This window comes from Chionomys nivalis, chromosome 17, assembly GCF_950005125.1.
Source record: "Chionomys nivalis chromosome 17, mChiNiv1.1, whole genome shotgun sequence".
Classification (NCBI taxonomy): domain Eukaryota; kingdom Metazoa; phylum Chordata; class Mammalia; order Rodentia; family Cricetidae; genus Chionomys; species Chionomys nivalis.
The window spans coordinates 41042930-41063465 of record NC_080102.1 but is presented as its reverse complement, the minus strand read 5'-3'; the positions used below and the strand labels follow the sequence as shown (position 1 = coordinate 41063465).

General features: G+C 47.6%; 1 protein-coding gene across 2 annotated transcripts in view; it reads left to right on the top strand.

Annotated features, from left to right (window-relative positions):
* The first annotated feature begins 16949 nt into the window (after positions 1–16949).
* The window catches only part of Efcab6 (EF-hand calcium binding domain 6), a 167084-nt gene continuing 163497 nt past the window's right edge, over positions 16950–20536 (top strand). The window contains exon 1 of one of the 2 annotated variants that reach the window (XM_057792082.1): positions 16950–17091. In XM_057792082.1, the coding sequence (XP_057648065.1) occupies positions 16953–17091 (139 nt within the window). In that variant the 5' untranslated portion in view covers positions 16950–16952. The remainder of the gene's footprint in view (positions 17092–20536) is intronic. The other variant, XM_057792080.1, reaches the window with a different exon arrangement.

Genomic DNA, 20536 nt, shown 5'->3' with positions numbered 1-20536 from the left:
AGGCTTCACAGCAATCGCCTTTACCTGCTGAGCCATCTCGCGGGCTCCTTGTCCACACTCCGTCACTTGCTCCAGGAAGCTCTAGGCTCAGTTCATCCCACCCATTCTTTTGCACTTGGTTGAGAGTCTGCAGAGCTTGTAAGAAGTCACATGTGGTCCTCGCCCTGAGGATTCAGGTTGAGAACGCACTTGAAGGAGAGCAGCTGTTTCCACTCTGCAGACGAGCAGACTGGGACCGGAGAAGAATCCACTTGCAAACTGGCACTGTAGACGGTATCGGCAGTCTGACCCACATCCTTTGCTTTTCCCACTGTCCAAAAGTGAAGAAGATTGGTGGCTGAGGTGTGTGTGGAAGTGTGTGGAGGGTCATGGGTGGCAGCGGCGGCTGTGGCGTTTTAATGCATGTGTCCCCAGGTAGAACAGGATCCTCACTTGATGGTCCAATAGACAGCGTTCTCTCAAGTATGTGGATGTAGCTGCCCACATCTTTTGTGTGGCTCTTGGTCTTTCTCCAGTTTAGTCAAGTGCTCTCTCCCTACCCTGTGTGATGCCAGCACCAACAGTTTGCTCTTTATGCCATTGCTGTTGGCTGCGCGTAGTTTCCACTCTTGTATTGAGCTATGCATTCTCTGGATGCCAAGGCAGATGGATGGTACTTTTGTTAGGATTCTGTTATAAATAGCATCTGCTAAAAACTGGACATCAGTCCTTCTCTGGCAAATGAACAAATAGATGTGGGAACTAGCTGCCACATGGTGGTTCTGCCTGTGGGCAAGAAGCATAGCTGGAGCTGGGTGCGGATCCAGCAGGCAGCGAGGTAGAGGCCAGTGGATTAGGAATTCAAGGTTGTACTCTGGCACATGGTGAGTTCTAGGTTAGCCTGGGCTACGTGAAACCCTGTATCTAACAAAACAAAACACCAAAGGCATAAAAGTTTGTGCCGTGAAAGTCTGCACGTTGTGGGTTTTGCAGGATGCTGGCTTTCTAGGCATTGTTAATCTCTACCATAAGTTCTGAATAGTTCCTTTTGTTAATGTCTCAGGATGGTCTTTTCTTAGAAAACCTAAGCATGATATAGTTAGGAACGAGATGTATAGAACCTGTCACAGTGTCTTGTCCTGCACAGCACATTGTTAACTTTTAAGAGCAGGGTAACATTAGCCCAGAGTTCTGTCTCATAGTGTTAGATGTTCATTCAGCCCATCAAGAACAAAGTCTAATGCCATGCTCATCCTGTGCCACTCCCATCCTGCATAGTCCTCACCCTGCGCCGTGCTCACTCTCCACCAGGCTCATCCTGTGCCACTCCCATCCTGCATAGTCCTCACCCTGCACCGTGCTCACTCTGCACCAGGCTCATCCTGTGCCACTCCCATCCTGCATAGTCCTCACCCTTCACCGTGCTCACTCTGCACCAGGCTCATCCTGTGCCACTCCCATCCGGCGTAGTCCTCACCCTGCGCCGCGCTCACTCTGCACCAGGTTCATCCTGTGCCAGGTCTCAATAGTTTTAAAAAGCCAATGGAGTCCCTTCTGTTGGAGGGGCTTGCTGACTATCATGTTCTGGATCCACAGAACCGCCTGAAAGCAGAGAATCAGTGAACACTGAGATGGGGCTAGAGCACAGTCAGGAAGTATTATGCTCCTGCCTCTCCCATCTGTAGCCCTGACATAGGGATAGAACTGCAGGTGCCCCTAGGCCTTGATAGGGCCTCCTCGTCAAGGAAGCATTGTATTTTTAATCTTTTACAAGTATTTTTATGTATTGAATGTTTTGCCTGCATGTATGCATGTGCGTACTATGTGCATGCAGTGCCTACTTAAGCCTGCTGACGCTCTAGATCCTATGGAATTGAAGTTAAGGACAGCTGTAAACTCCCATGTGGATGCTTAGAACTGAAGTAAGGTTTCTGCAATAATAGCCAGTGCTATTAACTACTACTGAGACAGCTCTCCAGCTCCCCTGCCTCTTATTTTTTCCTGCAGGGACTAACTATATAGCTTTGACTTGCCTGGAACTTGCTATATACACCACACTGGCCTAAAAATCACAGATATCGACCAGCCTCTGCCTCCCAAGTGTAATATGAGGGCCTGCTTGTTGGGGTTTCTGTCTGGTTCCCCAGCCATTTAGTTCCAGAGAAAATCATACAGAGAGTCTACAATAGATATAAACTTTTTTTTGGTCCATTAGCTCAGGCGTCTTATTAACTCTTTTAACTTATACCATTATTCTTATCTAATATGTTAGCCACATGACTTGGTACCTTTTTCAGCATGGCAGGTCACATCTTGTTTCCCCCCCTCCTCCCCATGGTCTGGGCAGGACTGTGGGAAGAGCTTCCTTCTTCCCAGAATAAATCTGTTCTTATTGCCCCGCCTCTACTTCCTGTCTGGTTGTCCCACCTATACTTCCTGCCTGGCTACTGACCAATCAGCATTTATTTAAAACATAATTGACAGATACAGAATTGTTCTCCTGCACCACCCAAGTGCTGAGATTAAAGGTTGTACCACCAGGCCTAGCTCTGTATCTTTTATCTTGAAAGAGGAAATGAGCCAGGTGGATAAGGAGTGCAATGGCCATTCTTGGTTGTCAACTTGGCACACCGGGAAAGAAGAAGCCTCAAAGAATTGCCTCCAGTTTGGCCTGTGGGAATGTCTGTGAGGCATTTTCTTGATTGCTAATTGATGGTGAGGGCCTTGCTCACAGTGGGCAGTGCCATCCCTAGGTAGGTGGGCCTGGAATGTAGACGAAAGGTAGCTGATCTAAACTGGAGGAAGCAAGCCAGTAAGCAGCTCTCCTCCATGGTTTCTGGTTCAGTTCTTGCCTCCATGTGAACATGGTGCAATATATAACAACAACAACCAGCATATAAAACAATAATATATAACATATGTAAAATTGCATACACTATATTTTGATCATATTTCCCTCCCGGAACCTCTCCACTCCCTACTCACTCAACTTCATTTTCTCTCTCTCTCTCTCTCTCACTCTCTCTCTCTCTCTCTCTCTCTCTCTCTCTCTCTCTCTCTCTCTCCAACCAAAACAGTGTGGTAGCACACATCTTTAATACCAGCACCCAGGGAGGCAGAGGCAAGTGGATCTCTGAGGCCAGCTTGGTCTACAGAATGAGTTCAAGGATAGCCAGGGTCACATAGAGGAATCCTGTCTTGAACCTCCCCCAAGCCCCACAAAAACACAAACAAAAATGAAAATCACAAGCAAAAGACCAATAAGAAAAAAAAGCCAAAACAAAATAAAATGAAACAAAAAGTCCACCCCAAACAAAACAAAACAAAGTCATGGACTCTGTCTTATGTTGGCCAACTGCTCCTGGGTATGGGACCTGCCCCGGAGTGTGGTTGATATACCCGGCGTCACTTCCCTATGCCAGCGGGTATCAGTTGCAGGTAGCTTTTTGGTTATTGGGCCGCATCTCCACGTCTCTCTCTCAGTGCTGGGACCTGGCCTGGCTTGAGCCTTCGTTGGTCTTTTGTGTGTGGCTACAGTCTCTGTGAGATCATATGTGCTTCACTCCTGTTGTGTCTGCAGCTGTCTATCACCTCTGATGTGTGCATCTTCCCACCTTCTCTTCCATATAGATCCCTGAGCTTTGCAGGTAGGGATTGATGAAGACATCATTTAGGACTGAGTGCTCCAGAGTTCACTCCCTGCACATTGTCCAGTTGGGGGTCTCTGTGTTAGTTCCTGTCAGCTGCAAGAAGCATCTCTGATAAGGGCTGACCACAGGGGTCCCATGGAACCCTCCAAACACCACAGGCTACTGCCAAGGCTATTAGTTACTCTCCACAACCTGATAGTAAGTCCGTATTGCTGAAGACAGCATTTACTTATGTCATTGAACATGGAGAAGTCGATCTAGTGCCTAATTAAAAGTTTCACCCCCTACTGACTAGCATTCATGATGCGGAAAGGTACTGTACATGCGACTGGAGGAGAAAGGTGGTCATCAATATCATCCAGCTACAAACCCTGCAATCTGCACCACTGACCAGCATGCAAGATATACTGGTGCAATAGTGGTACAGATATTATGGGAGTAATCAACTGCTTTTGGATTGGATTTAAGACCTACTCCATGAGATGGAATCCATTCCTGACACTGCTTAAGACTAGATAGGTCATGGGCCTAGAGGAAAACAATACAATAGTTTGTATTTTGATAAAGGAATATAGCAATAAAATGGCCCCTAATGACATATTGCTATACTAATAAATCAGTGCCATTTTAAAAGATTTATCATTTATTTACATGTGGGGGGGCAGGTAAAGGCATTGGATCCTCTGGAGTTACAGACTTTTGTGAGCTGCCTGATATGTGTGCGCTGAGAACCAAACTCAGATCATCTGTAAGAGGAATAAATGCCGTTAGTCACTGAGCTATCTCTCCAGCTCCTTGGCTGCAATCTCCAGTCTCCAAGACTCACACCAATAGACACATCATTACAAAATGGACGAAGGCTTAGCGAGACGACTGAGGTCAGAGTAACTGTAAGGGAGGCCGACCCGTGTGGAGAAATCCATACAGACTTCCCAGGAAAGTATCATTCATTCATGTTGAGGTCCAGGGCAGCCATTCTAGAGTGATGTCCGGGGGCCCCTGGAGGTGGTAACAGCCCCACGGAACTCGGACAATCACACATTCTTAGTTCCCACCCGCTCTTCATGCAATCAGAATCTAGAACTGGGTGCCACAGTCTGTTTCTAAGAGAGTCCAGGTGACTCTGAGGGACATGTAGGCTGGAGAAGCAGTGAGCCCCAGGACAAGGAGAGTTCAGCAGGTGGAGAGGGAGGGGTGTGGCTGGGTAGGCAGAGGCGCTAGCATGTGAGGACAAAGGTGTCTGCCTGGAAAGGGCTGTGTGTGTCCCGGGGACCACCAGAGGCCAGTGTGGTAGGGGTGTGGGAACAGGAGCGGGAGGCAGCTGCGGGAAGACACAGGCTGACGCGGTGCCTTCCTGGGTGTCAAGGCCCAAGGCCTGTAAGAATGACAGTGATCGGGAGGAACAAGACACCGTAGGGTTTTCAAGTCATTGTTGAGGCTGCTGTGTAGAAGATAGAAGAGAGAGGGAGAGGAGAGAGGCTGGAGCCTGGGAGGAGGAATGTGCCGACAGTGCTCACTGGCGGTGACTTTACTTGTGGCTTAGAGAACCAAGGAAACTGGTCAGCCCACGGGTACTAACTCAGCTGCTCTCTGCTTTCCCAGGATTCTCAGATTCGCAAGTATTTGATCTAGGAGAAAATGAAACGCAGCGGTGTCAGGCTAAATGCTGCCAAAGTCAACAGCACTAGGTCGTGCAGCACCAAGGCCAGGTAAGCACTGCTGTGTCCAGCCCCACTCTGCCTGCTGCAAGGTCTGCGGGGAAGGTGCCTTTAAAGTCGGTGAAACTCTTGTGCCACCTCCTTCTGGTTTGTGGCAGCCATTCGTCTGGCAAGTAGGAGCATTCCTGCTTGTTCAGAAAGCCCTGGATTGTGCGTTCTGACTTGGAGGGCTCTGACACTGATGTAAATCCCTCTGCCACATTAGAGACCCTTGGTGACCTGGGCTGCCCCCCACAACCCAGGCACCTGTGGGAACAATTGGGCCATTCAAGATTCCTGCAGCAATTCCCTCTCTCTGCCATAGGTGGCAGCAGCAGCAAATGTTTGGTTGCTCTAACTGAAAACAGGGAAGCTCTGCAAACTTTGCTTGCTCCATCTGAGGACTTGGGGGACTTGGATGGCTATAAATAGCATATGCCAAACACACCTTGTCTGCTGGTAAGGCAGGGGAAGAGTGTAATTGTTTCCAGTTCTTACACTTGGGAAATGCTGAGAGCTGTGGCGGCAAACTGTGGTTCTGCTTCCCGTTGTCCTGTCTGTCAGCGTGGTAGAAGTGGTTACTTGAGAAATCCACTGGGTAGAGCATGATGACCATGACAGAGAGGACATAACACAGACAGCCTGGAGCACACAGATCCTCCTGAGTGCCGAGATTAAAGTGCGTGGCACCATGCCTAGCTCGTGTATTCCTCTTTTGAGGATTGATATGTGCTAGGTATAGTCATGGTCTGTCATCTCGTGGCCTCCTAGGGAAGACATGGAAATTCATGAGACTTGTGCTGCTGTAAAAGCTTTACTAACACTTTATGCTTTTCACTAGAGGGGAGAAGGGCGAGGAGTCATGGATGGTGACGAAGGAAGGATGGATGGTGTGTGTATGTGTGTTACATACATTCGATGTGTATTTCTGGGCAGTTGAGTGTGTGCCTGTAGTTTGTATGTGCATGTGTAATATGTGTATGGTAGAGGTATGTAGTATGTTAAGTGTGAGGGTGTGTGTAGCATGTGCTGTGTATATATATATATCAAATGTATATGATGCATGTCACATGTGTATGGTGAGCATGTGATCTGTGCGGTGAGAGTGTGGGATATATGTGGCGACTATTTGTAAGTGTGTGTGATATGTTTGCGGTGGGTACACGTGGTACGTGTGTATGGTGAACATGTGTGTATGGTAGGAGGGGTGACTTGTGGAACCTGTGGTAAATATGTGTGATGAGCATGTATTATGTGTGGAGTGTGTGTGGTGAGAGTATATGGTATGTGGAGTGTATGTATCGTGTGGAGTGTATATGTGGTAAGTGTGGTGAGTGTGGAGTGTGTATGGTGTGTGGTATATGTGTGGTGAGAGTATATGGTGTATTTTGTGTGTGTGGTGTATGTGTAGTGTGTATAGTGTATGTGTGGTGAGCGCCTGTGTGGAGAGTGTGCGGTATGTGTGTGATAAGCGTGTGTGCGGCGGGTACCTGTGTGGTGTTTGTGGGCTAAGAGAGGCTGCTTGGTTTCATAAAGCTTGTTAAGTTACAATTTCCCACATAAAAGTGTAGTTGCACGTTATGGTGGGTGCAGTGCAGAGGCAGTCCTGGTGCCCAAGGGACTTTGGATAGCAGGGAGGCTTCAGCTAGGAGTGGCAGGGCGCAGCTGGTGGTGGGAAGCGCAAGGTGGGCAGAAGCCAGCTCATATGACCCACTTAAAAGAGAACATCTGAAACAAAGGCCTAGTCTCCCCCATCCCAGCACAGCTATTTTTGTCACCTGTTCCCCATGCTGTCCATGTGAGGGATCAGGTATTTATGTCAGGGTGTTTGGACTGCATGCTCACCGGGCCCCTTTCTCTACATTGTTGTAAATGTGTTGTTACTATATATTCTTATAATCGCCGTTTCCAGCTCATTAAAACACATTATCCTTAGGAGTTGTGCTTGTTTCGTTTTTGGGTTTATGAGGCCTGTCTTGTACTGTGATGGGGTAGGTTTGAGAGCCCAGCAGCATTTCTTAGGCTGGGTTCGGGATAAAGGAGGGGGCTCTGCGGGGATGTGGGAGGCCCCAGTGAAGGAAGGCTGGGGCTCACACAGGAGGCTGCCGTCATGGAGACTGGTCAGTTTATAACCATGGTTGTTTCTGCTAAATTGAATTCAGATGGCTGACTAAATTGTTTTTTAAGATACCCTATCATTTGGAAGCAGCTTGCAGATCAGCTCTCATCCTTCTAATTCCTACGTTGAGAACTGTAGACCAGGGCTTGCTGCAGCCAGCAAGTCTTAAGATGGAGGCAGTGTGAGACACCAGGCTGGGCTCCCCAGGACAGTGCCAGGACCCTGCGTTCCTCCAGCGTGCTAGCGCCTGCATGTATGTATTGAGCTTACATCTGTGTGTGAGCATCTGGAGTCCGGAGGTTGAGGTTGGGTTCTTTTCTCTGCCCCTCTCCACCTTGCTTATGAGACAGTCTCTCACTGAACCCAAAGCTTGCTGTTAGGGCTGGTGTAGCTGGCCAACAAGTCTTAGGGCTGTGCATGCTTCTGCCTGTTGACACTGGGGTTACAGGCATACATTGCCACATCTGGTTTTTCACGTTGTGTGCTGGGATGTGAGCTCAGGTCCCCATGCTTGTGCACCAGACACCTCACACGCCAAGTCATCCCCTCCCAGGCCTTCTTGCTAGTAACTGCAGTCGTAGACTGCAAACTCGGGGCGTTCTTGTGAGTTGATAGTGGTGGTTCCTTATTCCCCCCATCAGACCTATGTAAGTCCCATTGTCTGCACAGATCCCACACACATGCACATAAACACACAAATGCACACTGCTGTAAGTGTGTAAGAGGCTGAGGATTAAGTTTAGTTTGGGTCTCAGCCTTAGTGACCCAGTAAATTGGGGCTTTTTTTTCTCTAGTGTTTAATTTCCCCTTCTTGAAAGATGCAAGTAATGGAATCTAACCCAGGAGATTGCTACAGCCTTGATGATTAGATACTCAGCGGCCTGAGAAATAGGTTCTAGGCCTTGAGTTTGAAGCTGGTAGAATCATGACATACATAGAAGATTTGCTAGCTTATTGCATTACTTTGACTTAAAGCCTCAGTATGCCATCTGAATACATGGATTTTGTGTAAGGAACAGATCAGGGTAGCTGGTATGCTGATCACTTCAAACACTCTTTGTTTCCTATTATCTGGAACGTCCAGGAGTCTCTCTACCAGATGTTTTGAAATGATAATGCCAACTGAAGTTGCAGTGTTAGAGCTTCTTTCTATTCAGCTGCACCTGCTAGCCATCCCAGTCCACGTCCCACCTGCTCCCAGCCTCTCTGTTCCACTGTCTTCTCTTTGATAACTCAGTCTCCCATGACACTTAGTCCCTACAGTCTACATTGGAGTTGTTAAAGAGGGAGGGGCCCCTTGCTCCTGAACTTTTGGGTACATGTGTTTGTGTATGGGTTCATGTATATGAATACATATGTAGAGGCCAAAACAGTCTCTTTCCACCTTATTTTTTTGAGACAGGGTCTCTTATGGAACACAGAGTTTGCTAAGTCTATGAGATTGGCTGGCCAGAGAGCCCTAGAGAACCTCCCATCTCAACCTCAACCTGCCCTGCACTGGAATGGCTAAAAGCCTGCCACCATGACCAGCGTATTTACATGGGTTCTCGGGGCTTGAACTTAGGTCTTTATGCTTGCATAGCAACCGCTTCACCAACTGTGCCACCTTCCCAGCCCTGTTACTGTCTTAAACATGTTACCATGTTCTTCTACCCCGACTTAGTTGGAAAGACACAGGAAGGCAAGAGGGGTGTGTTTCATTCTGTCTCTAGATCACAGTTGTGGCTTGCCTGTAGCTTTTGCTGAGTGAATACTCATTTGGAATGTGTTTACATCATGAATGTTTAGGGTGAATATCACATACGGTCTGTTTCCAGAGTCATTCCAATCAGTTCTTTGGAGCATCTCTGTGACAACTGCATCATATCACCCTGTGGTTGGTAGGAAGGAAAGTTGGAAGTGCCTGAACAGGTCATCCAGCCATTCCTCCCACCCCCGGTGTGGGGGGGGGAAGGGGTGAAAGGGGGGTCCCCTGCTGTTTCTCTCTCTCTCTCTCTCTCTCTCTCTCTCTCTCTCTCTCTCTCTCTCTCCCACGTTGCCTTCAGCTAAGTGTTTCCTGAATTGAATGACTTTGTATTGAAGTAATAAAGAACACCTCAGGCAGTGGTTTTGGGTTGATTATCTCACTCCTCAGGTGGCACAGTAAGGCACGAGGCCAAAGCCTGGGCAAGCTGCGTTGTTATTAAGAAGGGGATTTATGGGGAAAATAAAAACCCCGGGGCCTGTGCAGCGTGTGTGGCAAAGGCGGATGCTCTGCATGCCTGAGGAGACCCTGTGGTACCAGCCCCTCCACTCCTCGGTCTTCCAGGGACTTACTAATTCTGTAAAATCACAGGGCAGATTTGGTCATCAACTAACATGCAAACTTGTATAGCCGAGGATGACCTTGAATCTTTTATTTTTTTTTATTTATTTATTTTTTTTGAGACAGGATTTCTCTGTAGTTTTGAAGCCTGTCCTGTGACTTGCTTTGTAGACCAGGCTGGCCTCAAATTCACAGAGATCCTCCTGCCTCTGCCTCCTGAGTGCTGGAATTAAAGGTGTGTGCCACCACCACTCAATGACTTTGAACTTCTTATCCTCTTGCCTACACCTTCCCAGTGAGGAGATTGTAGGTGTGCACTTTGATAACTTGATACAGACCTAGATGTGATCAGGAGTAGGGAATCTCAGTTGAGAAATTGATTCCATCAGATTGGCCCATGGGAATGTCTGTGCTAATTGATGTAGAAGGACCCGTTCACTATGAGCAATGCCACTGCAGTGCAGGTGGCCCTAGGCTGTGTAAAAAGGAGGCTGAGCAAGCCAGTGAGCAGCTCTCTTCCATGGCCTCTGCTGAGTTCCTGCCTCTAGTTTGACTTTTCTGGCTGATGGGCTACAAGCTGTGGGCTCCAATAAACCCTATTCTCCCCAAGTTGCTTTTAGTCAGTGCTATATAACAGCAACAGAAAGAAAATGAGGACAGCCCCACAACTGGTTTTATATGGTGCTGGGGATTGAGCACAGGGCTTGGAGCATTCTAAACAAGTGCTCTGCCAATCAAACCACATCCTCAGAGCCAGACCGTCTTTACTGTCCCTCTTGGGACATCGCTACAGTGTTAGATCTGAGAGGTCCAGGATTTTACTTATTCTGTTCATGGATTCCCTAGCCTTGTTAGAAGGGCATTTAATAACCGTGTTGACTCTGTTGAACACAGGCGCCATGCACTTCAGAATCTGTAGGATTCTGGAAGTTTATCTGTGATACTATGGTCCCTGCTTTCAGTACAGTCAAAAGCAGCCGGTTCTTGAAGAGGAGCTCTGCTGGGGCTTTCAGGTTCTGATGGGATAAGCCTCACACTGTGGTTTTGATGCAGATGGAGCATAAAGATCATGTGTAGAAGCTTGATCCCTACTGTATGAGCATCACAGGTGATGGGACCCTTAAGAGTCCCAGCACTCGGGAGGCAGAGGCAGGCAGATCTCTGAGTTTGAGGCCAGGGTGGTCTACAGAGTTCCAGGACAGCCAGAACTGTTACCCAGAGAAACCCTGTCTTGAAAAACAAAAGAGTATGGGTTTAGTGCAGAGTGATCAGGAAGGGGGGGGGCTCTGTCTTTGGAGGGCTCAGTGATTGTGTGTGTGTGTGTGTGTGTGTGTACATGTGTACATGTACACTTGCACAGATCAGAAGAGGGTGCCAGATCCCCTGGACTGCCATGACAGGCAGTTATGGTCTGGCTAATGCCAGTGCTGAGAACCAAACTGAAAAAGTAGCTGGTGTTCTTAACCACCGAGCTGTCTCTTTTGTCCAATGGCCATTTGTTTTTGAATACTTACATTTAATTTCAAACAGTTTGGCCCATCAGGACCCTCTGATAATTATGGTGCAAATCTAGACTTTGTCTCAAAAAAATGAGGAAAACAGTTGACAACCAAGCAGGTTCGTTTCCAGGTACATTACACAAGTGAACCAAAGTGCACACCCACACAAAAGCGTGTATGTGGTTATCACAGCAACACTTGTACCAGATCCCAAGAAGTGAGAGGGCTGTACCTCTGAGCCAGCTCCGGCCCTGGTTAGCATTTATGTGCCAACCATCTTTACTTCACAGGATGACCCCACTTGGCTGTGCCGTTGCTCTAATCAAGTTGCTAGGTTTAGTTAGTTTGCGTTCCTGTGTCACACAGAACATTGGCCTTTGACTGTGATTTCTGGTGCTGTGTTCTGGTTTTCGTCAGGCCAGCTCTGGCTTTATAGATGTGCGTTCAGGCACTGGCCTCTGCTGCTGTCACCCAGTGCCGGGTGAGTCTGCCCTCTTCCTTTTCAGAAGCATTTGTGGTAGACTGGCTTTTAATTATCCCTTGAACATCTGGTCGAATCACTACTTAGTCCATCTGACCCTGGACAGGTTTTAAATACTGAGTCAGTCTCTTCGTTTGTCATCATGTGTCCTGGATTTCCTGCTTCTTCCTTAGTTCCACCTTCCCCCCATCTTCCTCTAGTGCTTCTGTTTTCTCTTGGTTTGCCCAATTGTACTATGTCCTTATTTCTGGAAGAAGGGTAGCAATGCTTGTCCCATTTCTAATTTTAAAGGGCATTTTCCATTTTTCCTTGGTCCCCCTGGTATTTATCAACTTTGCTAATCTTTTCCAATAGTGACCTTCCTCCTCTGTGGCTTTTCTCTGCTGTTTTTGCGCCCCAGCCTTCAAATCTTCAAATTTCCTTCCATCTGCTTGCTTTGGTTTATTTCCCTTCCTTCCTTCCTTCCTTCCTTCCTTCCTTCCTTCCTTCCTTCCTTCCTTCCTTCCTTCCTTCCTTCCTTCCTTCCTTTTTTGTTTTTCGAGACAGGGTCTCTCTGTAGCTTTGGAGCCAGTCCTGGAACTAGTGGTTCTGCCATTGTTAACTGTGGGTATGGAAGTTTCCAGCCATGGTCCCTGTCCATCTTGTTGTGTGAGGTGCCTCAGTGTGTCAGGCTCTGCTCCTGGTGCCGTGGCATCTTTCATGTTTGCGTCTCCTGTAAGTACTCTGGATTTATTGGTATGATTATTGACCTATGTATCTTTTCTTTGTTTCTGAAAATGTTCCTCGAGAGCTTTTGCAAGAAAGTCTGCTGGTGATGAATTATCTGAATTTTCATGGGGCCAAGGAAGCCTTCGTTTCTCCCTTACTTTTATGCTGGATATAGGATTTATCTTGTTTTTTTTTAACATTTGTTTTAGTTGAAAAAATTTTTTTCACATAATTTTTTTTTTTTTTTTTTGAGACAGGGTTTCTCTGTAGCTTTCGTTCCTGTCCTGGAACTAGCTCTTGTAGACCAGGCTGGCCTTGAACGCCTAGAGATCCACCTGCTTCTGCCTCCTGAGTGCTGGGATTAAAGGTGTGTGCCACCACCACCCACTAACACGTAATATGTTTTCATAGAACTCTTCTTGATTGCCTAGATTCTGAAGGCAAGTATATATGGGCCATCCCTTCATTTTAATTTTGTTTTTTTTTCCTTTTTATTTATTTTTATTCTTTTTTAATTAAAATTTCCACCTGCTCCCCGTTTCCCATTTCCCTCCCCTCCTCCCAAATATTGCCCCCTCCCCCCACTCCCCTCCCCCTATCCCCACTCCTTTTCTCCTCCCCCCACACCATTCCCCCTCCCTCTCGATACTGAAGAGCAGTCCAAATTCTCTGCCCTGCGGGAAGACGAAGGTCTTCTATCTACATCCAGGAAGGTGAGCGTCTAAACAGGCTAAGCTCCCTCAAAGCCAGTTCATGTATTAGGATCGAAACCTAGTGCCATTGTCTTTGGCTTCTCATCTGCCTTCATTGTCCGCCATGCTCAGAGAGTCCAGAATCAACCCATGCTTATTCAGTCCCAGACCAGCTGGCCTTGGTGGGCTCCCAATAAATCAGTTCCACTGTCACAGTGGGTGGGTGCATCCCTCGTGGTCCTGATTTCCTTGCTCATGTTCTCCCTCCTTCTGCTCCTCATTTGGACCTTAAGAGCTCAGACCGTTGCTCCAAATTGAGACTCTGTCTCTACCTCGATCCATCGCCAGATGAAGGTTCTAAGGTGATATGCAAGATATTCATCAGTATAGGATAGGGTCATTTCAGGTTCCCTCTCCTTAGTTGCCCAAGGTACCAGCTGGGGACATATTCCTGGACACCTGCGAACCCCTCAAGAGTCAAGTCTCTTGCCAACCCTAAGATGGCTCCCTTAGATAGGATATATACTTCGTTGCTCCCGTATCCTCCCTTCCTATATCCCAACCATCCCAATCCCCCGAGCTCCTCCCATCCTCCCCTTCTCATGTTTCTCATCCCATTTCCCCTTTGCCCCATGCCACCTCACCCGCAAGTTCCCAGTTTTTGCCCTGCAATCTTGTCTACTTCCCCTCTCCATGCGGATGACTATATGATTTTCTTTGGGTTCACTTTCTTATTTAACTTCTCTAGGATCACAAATTATATGCTTAATGTCTTTTATTTATGGCTAGAAACCGATTATGAGTGAGTACATCCCATGTTCCTCTTTTTGGGTCTGGGATACCTCACTCAGGATAGTGTTTTCTATTTCCATCCATTTGCACGCAAAATTCGAGAAGTCATTGTTTTTTACTGCTGAGTAGTACTCTAATATGTATATATTCCACACTTTCTTCATCCATTCCTCCATTGAAGGGCATCTAGGTTGTTTCCAGGTTTTGGCTATTACAAACAATGCTGCTATGAACATAGTTGAACAGATACTTTTGTCATTTGATGGGGTATCTCTTGGGTATATTCCCAATAGTGGTATTACTGGATCTTGGGGTAGGTTGATCCCAAATTTCCTGAGAAATCGCCACACTGATTTCCAAAGTGGTTGCACAAGTTTGCATTCCCACCAGCAATGAATGAGTGTGCCTCTTTCTCCACAACCTCGCCAGCAACGGCTATCATTGGTGTTTTTGATTTTAGCCATTCTGACAGGTGTAAGATGGTATCTCAAAGTTGTTTTAATTTGCATTTCCCTTATCGCTAAGGAGGTTGAGCATGACCTTAAGTGTCTTTTGGCCATTTGAATTTCTTCTGTTGAGAATTCTCTGTTCAGATCAGTGCCCCATTTTTTTATTGGGTTCATTAGCATTTTAAAGTCTAGTTTCTTGAGTTCTTTATATATTTTGGAGATCAGACCTTTGTCTGTTGCAGGGTTGGTGAAGATCTTCTCCCAGTCAGTGGGTTGCCTTTTTGTCTTAGTGACAGTGTCCTTTGCTTTACAGAAGCTACTCAGTTTCAGGAGGTCCCATTTATTCAATGTTGTCCTTAATGTCTGTGCTGCTGGGGATAAAGATTGGTTTTATTTTAAAGCCTGTGTTGGTCTGTGTGTAGGGTGTGCACATCATGGATGCCTGATATACACGGAGACCAGAAGAGGGCATCAGATCCCTTGGGACTGGCGTTAGAGGAGGTTGTGATATATCTGATGTGGGTGCTTGAACCCAAACTCTCGCCTTCCTTATGTGTTCTTAACAGTTGAACCATCTCTCTCTCTCCAACCCTGGACCATACTAAAGCATTTGTTGAAAACTTGGCATCTGAAATAATGCACGGGTAGAATCATGGCAGCCATTCTCTCACCCCTTTCTCTGTTCTCTTGTTTGTGTCTTTTACAGCTTGCTGGATTTTTCTAAACTCACTTTTAAGGTTGGCCTCTGTTCTGCATAGACCGCAAGTGGCTGGTCGATTAACTTCGTAGTCAGTGTCTAACTGGACATTTTCTCAGTTCTTGGGAACAGCAAGTTTTCCAAGTGTTCTGGGTGCTGCACGTGCTGGGACGTTCGTTCCTTCTCTCTCAACCATGTGTAGCTCTGCCCAGCCCTCTCCCCCTGGCTGTGCAGACCATCAAGGGCATCCTGAGGGGAGAGTTTGGGGCCTTCCCAAGAATGCACACAGTGCTTGTTACTTGGGTGGCCTGCTAGATTTCCAGGAAAACACGGGAACTTTCCAGAGCCTCAGCTTTCTCTTTAAGGTTTAGTTAACAAATTTTTGCCCCATTGCCTACTCATTCAGGAGGCTGTGATTTTTAATTCTTTTAAATTACATTTATTTGTATGTGTGTGGGCATGTGTGATGGTATACATGTGAATATCAGAGGACAACCTGTAGGAGTGCGATCTCTCTCTCTTTGCGTGTGTGTCTGTGTGTGTGTGTGTGCTCGCGTGCGTGCAAATGTATACACATGGTGTGTCTGCGTTCATGCACATGTGTGCACACAGAGTGCAAGTACATGCATAGAGGTCAGAAGACAAATTTGTTGCAATCAGTTTTCTCTTTCCACCACAAGGGGCCTGGGGATCAAACTCAGGTTTCAGACTTGCAGCAAGTGCTTCACCCCCTGAGCCCTCTTGCCAGCCCTGACATCTGGCCCTTTTCATGACTAAATGGTGCCAGATTGCTGTGAGGTTCACTTCCACGGTGCCCACCATCCTTGGAGGCTCTTGGGTGCTGTGTGGAGATGCTCAGAGTCCTCGTGCCTGTTTTTGCTGCTGTCTTTGATAACAGTGCTGTTCCTCTTGAGCACCCAGAGACTTGGAACCTTCTTTCTGTTTTGTTTTCTGAGACACACTCACTCTCTGCTGCTTGTCTCTACCTCCCCAGTGCCGGGGTCACAGGCATCCACAGCCACATCCGGCAAGAATCAGAACCTTTCCCCTCTTATTGCTGGCCCCAGGAATCAGCCAGCAGCGCTAACACCGCTCTGATTTAAAGAATTTCTCTGAGAATGTCATATATGCATGCAATGTATTTGGGTCATATTCATACTTCCAGCTCTTCTTTTATCCGAGTCCAGTTAGTACTTCTAGTATATGTGTATGGGTGTAGGGCTACCTGTGGGAACGTGGGCAGCCTACCAGCACACTCCTGAAGATGGCTGACTCTCCCTTCCCCAGCATCCACCAGCCCCCACCAGCCCCCAGTAGTCCCTTTGCTAGGAGTGGGACCTCATGAGTCCTTCCTCCGTCTGTGCTGGGTGTTGACTGGCTTGGACTGATAAACCACTGAAAATATACACTGAAATATATATGTGTGTGTGTATGTGTGTGTGTGTGTGTGTAAGCATGTATATACATATACTGAAAGTCCACAGGTGCCAAGCCAGACTACTATACCCAGCAGAACTGTCTGTCGTAATTGAAGGAGAAGGAAAAACCTCCTGATGAGAGCAGATTGAAGAAATGACCACCAAACCAGCACTGCAAAGGGTGCTGAGATGGGAACACTCCAGACTTGAGAAGAGAGGCATAGCTAGGAGGCAGCAGGAAGAAACAACCAGGCTAGGCCTGTGATTAAGCAGAGGAGCACCGAGAAAACAACACTTAAATGTTTTTTTTCTCTGCCCTTCCCAAGTTCTTTGGATCTGCTGAAAACAATCTAGGCATGACTTAGTGTTCCCCTTAAGGATGGTCAGAATGGAGCATCCTGGAAGTCGGCCATGTTTACATCATGAAGATGCTGGAATCTGTTCTGTTTCTTCTCGCAGGGATTTAATGCGCAAAATGGCGGTGTTACCAGACTGGCATAGTCTGTACCCTACTACCCGGAAGATGTATTCCCGCCCCCACTCCTCGCCCGTCAGAGTGCATTCAAGGACTGGCTGCCAAGATTTAGGTAGACCCTCTTCGTCAAGTGAGTACTCACAAGTGATTACAACCCTGTCCACAGATACCACTTACTGCTTGACATGGGCTCAGTTAAAGGCTTGCTGTGAGTCATGTTCTGATACCTTCCCTATATCCAGTATGGGGAAATGCAGGCATGGGCCCCTCAAGCCAGTGTCCTCAAAGTTATTCATAGTTTTAAAGTGAATGGTCAGGATTTGAACCCAGGCTGTGTGTTCCTGGACTCTGTCAGCTTAATGGTTGTGTTATTCAGTAAACGACAATTGTGCAAATTTGAGCGGGCCTGTCTCCCAGCAGTCTCAGGTTTGCAGAAGAATTGAACAGAAGGTACCAGATCTCCCCATGTAACTCATCCCCCAGCCATCTCGGTGTTCCATTACATAACCTTCTAATCTCATAGATTTGAAATTTACATCTAGATCAAGTTCATGTTTTTATGAAGGGCTTAAGGTCTATATCTCAACTTTCTCCCCATCCTCTTCATCCCCTTGAAATAGCCTACAACTTACTATATAGTTAAAGGTGTCATATAGCCCGAGACAGCCTACAACTTACTGAATAGTCAGGGATGACCTTGAACTTATGATCCTCCTGCCACCACTTCCCAAGCCCTAGGATCATAGGCTTAAACCACTACACCAGATTGATGTGGTGTTGGGGATGGAACCCAGGACCTCATACATGTTAGGCAAGCTCATATCCCACCCCGCACTCGTTGTCACATTGGCTGTCACTTGCTAAGACCGTCCCTTCCTCGTTGCATTTTACCTGTTGGATAGCCACCCGGAAGCCCATCACATGCCTGCAGAAGTTTGCTATTCTCCCGCCCCCACTTCTGGTTGTGTCTGCATTTTGGAATTATGAGAAAGCAGCTACAAGTACATATTTTCAGAGTGGTCTTTTGTGAAGATGGGAGTCGTTAAGCCATTTGGATTCTTCATTTGGTTTAAAAGCAACAGAATTTGACTTAATATTTTCCAAAATTATGTATCTTTAGACCGTCACTCATTTCCTCCTTAATACATTTGTCACTTACAAACATATTTGGAGCATTGTTGATAGGTGCTGAGGACAGAGTTGGGTCTGCTGAAAGGCCGGGCCTGCAGGAATGTAGCCAGAGGAGAAGGCAATGGGGCAAACTGAACGCTGACACTGAGGTGTGCACACAGCAGCGAGGGCTCAAGAAGGAACGCTAAAGGATGCAGGCTGGAGCTGGAGGAGGGAACCGTGCAGGACAAATGGGCGTGCCTGTAAGCAGGGACAGGCACTGATCTCAGTGGACACATGCTTGTTGGTAGGTGGTGAGGCTTTATTCCAATGGTCCTATGCGTCTACTAGTGAGCCTGGGGATACAGGCTTGACATCTGATGGCCACCTGTCTACCCTAACTTGGGGTCTGTTGTTAAGGTAGTAGCTGGGGGAGACCTAATGTGATAGGGTGCTATTACATAGCTCTCTGTCTCCTGCCCAGCTGCTCCTCACATGTAGTTGACCAAGACAGATTATTGTCTGTCTACCACTACATGTGGCTCCTGAACATGGGGTTGTTTTCTTCTCAGGCTGTCTATGCTGTGTCTGTCCCCTCCTCTCTGCAGAGAGAAGGCACTGTCTTTCTGGGATATTGAGGACCAGCTTGTCCTTGGTGATATTTGGTTTCTGTTGCATCTTCCAGTCTTGGCTTCATTTGAAACTGTGCATCTTCTTGCTTTCTGTCGTGGTAGGGCTAGAGGGGCAGTCTGCTGTCACTCTCCAGTTCCTAAACCAACAATGGAAAGCTCGTCCAGCGTCAGTTGGTTCTTCCTGCAGCAGTTGAGGAGGTTTGGGTCTGCCTTTCACTTCTGGTCTGAGGCGCCGTGTCAGGTTTGTGACTGAGGTGCTGCATCGGGCTTGTGAAACCAAAAGCTGCTCTCAAGTTAATTCCGCACAGTTCGCAGTTAATGCTGTCTGCTGCCTTTAAATCACAATTTCGAGAGCCAAGTTGGGGCTTCTTGGAAAGCAATTAAAAAATACACGAAAAGTCTGAGAAGAGATCCCAGAGTGGAAGTGTGAATGCGAAAAGGGTCCCCTATGACACCCGGCGGGCCAAGGAATTGTTCCACACAGCTCCTCTGTGGGAACCAGCTGCTGCTGAGAGTCTCAGCGGCTGGAAGAGGATATGGGAGTGTGGAAAGACTCCTGCCTTCCTGAGAATCCTTAGGGGTCTGATGGCAAGTTCTGGAGCCTTCCTCTGCCTTCAGACTCTGTGTTCGTTCCCCTCTCCACTGGGTTTCCCCTGGTTCTATGTCCTGGAATGTCACGTGTAAGCAATCTGTACCCAGTTCCACGCTGATTTCCCCACTAGGCTCCAGGGAATATATGTGCTGCTTGGTTGGCTTTCTGTTTGCACCTTGGTTGCAGACACCTTACACAGGCTCCACAAGGTCCCTTGCCCCCTTATTCAACCAGTGGCAGCATCGTTGGTCTAGATCCTCACATTGAACATGAAGGCAGGGTCCTGATCTGCTTCTTCAGACTCTGCCTGTCCCCAGGCCACACAGTCTGCATGAGAGTCAGCAGACCATGTCTTCATTTGCCAGTCCATGGTCCACATCAAGGTGGTACCAGGGTCGAGCCACACTCAGTTCCCAATGGGCTTGATGCATGACTACTCTGATCCTCTTCTCTTGTTTCTTGTCCCTGGAGTCCATTCTCTGCAGTGGCCAGGATGATGTAATGCTTCCCTGATCATCCCTTGGCTTTCTTCTTGCATTTTAAGAAAACCTTGGGTTGGATAGTGGTGGCACGCACCTTTAATCCCAGCACTTGGGAGGCAGAGGCAGGTGGATCTCTGAGTTTGAGGCCAGCCTGGTCTACAGAGTGAGTTCCATGACAGCCAGTGTAGTTACACAGAGAAACCCTGTCTCAAAACCAAACCCAAGTAAAGCAAAACCCTGATCCTTTGTCCAGGTGCTTAAAGCTGACATGCAGGTATCCTCGCTTCCCAACCCTGGCTCTTCCTGTGTCCCTCGCAGCCACCCCAGTCTCTGTTCCCTTAGACAGACTCAGGTTGCTCCTACATAGAGCTCTTACAGAGCTGCTGTGGTCCATGTTTGGAATGTAGTCACCTCTGCTAGCTAGCTGTCTGCCTCATTTCTGACATTCTGATCTTGGCTCCCAAGCTCCCTGGGGAGGGATCATGGACTGCCGGGCTAGACTAGGCCATGGTGCCCCCTTCCTACACTCTGCTGGTCTCTTGCCATCCTTGCTACACTCACTACCATCTGTCATCACCCTGTGACATACTGGCTGCCTTCCCCTTGTTTGTCTTGTCCCCTCCAGATGGTAGGCTGGTCCTGTCGCCTACTGCCGTGTCCTTGGCACCGGGAACAAGGGCTGCCAGTGATAGGTGTCTGGTCAGTAGCTCTGGAATGGTAAATCCCATTTCCAAAAAATTGGGGTTTCCCACATAATCC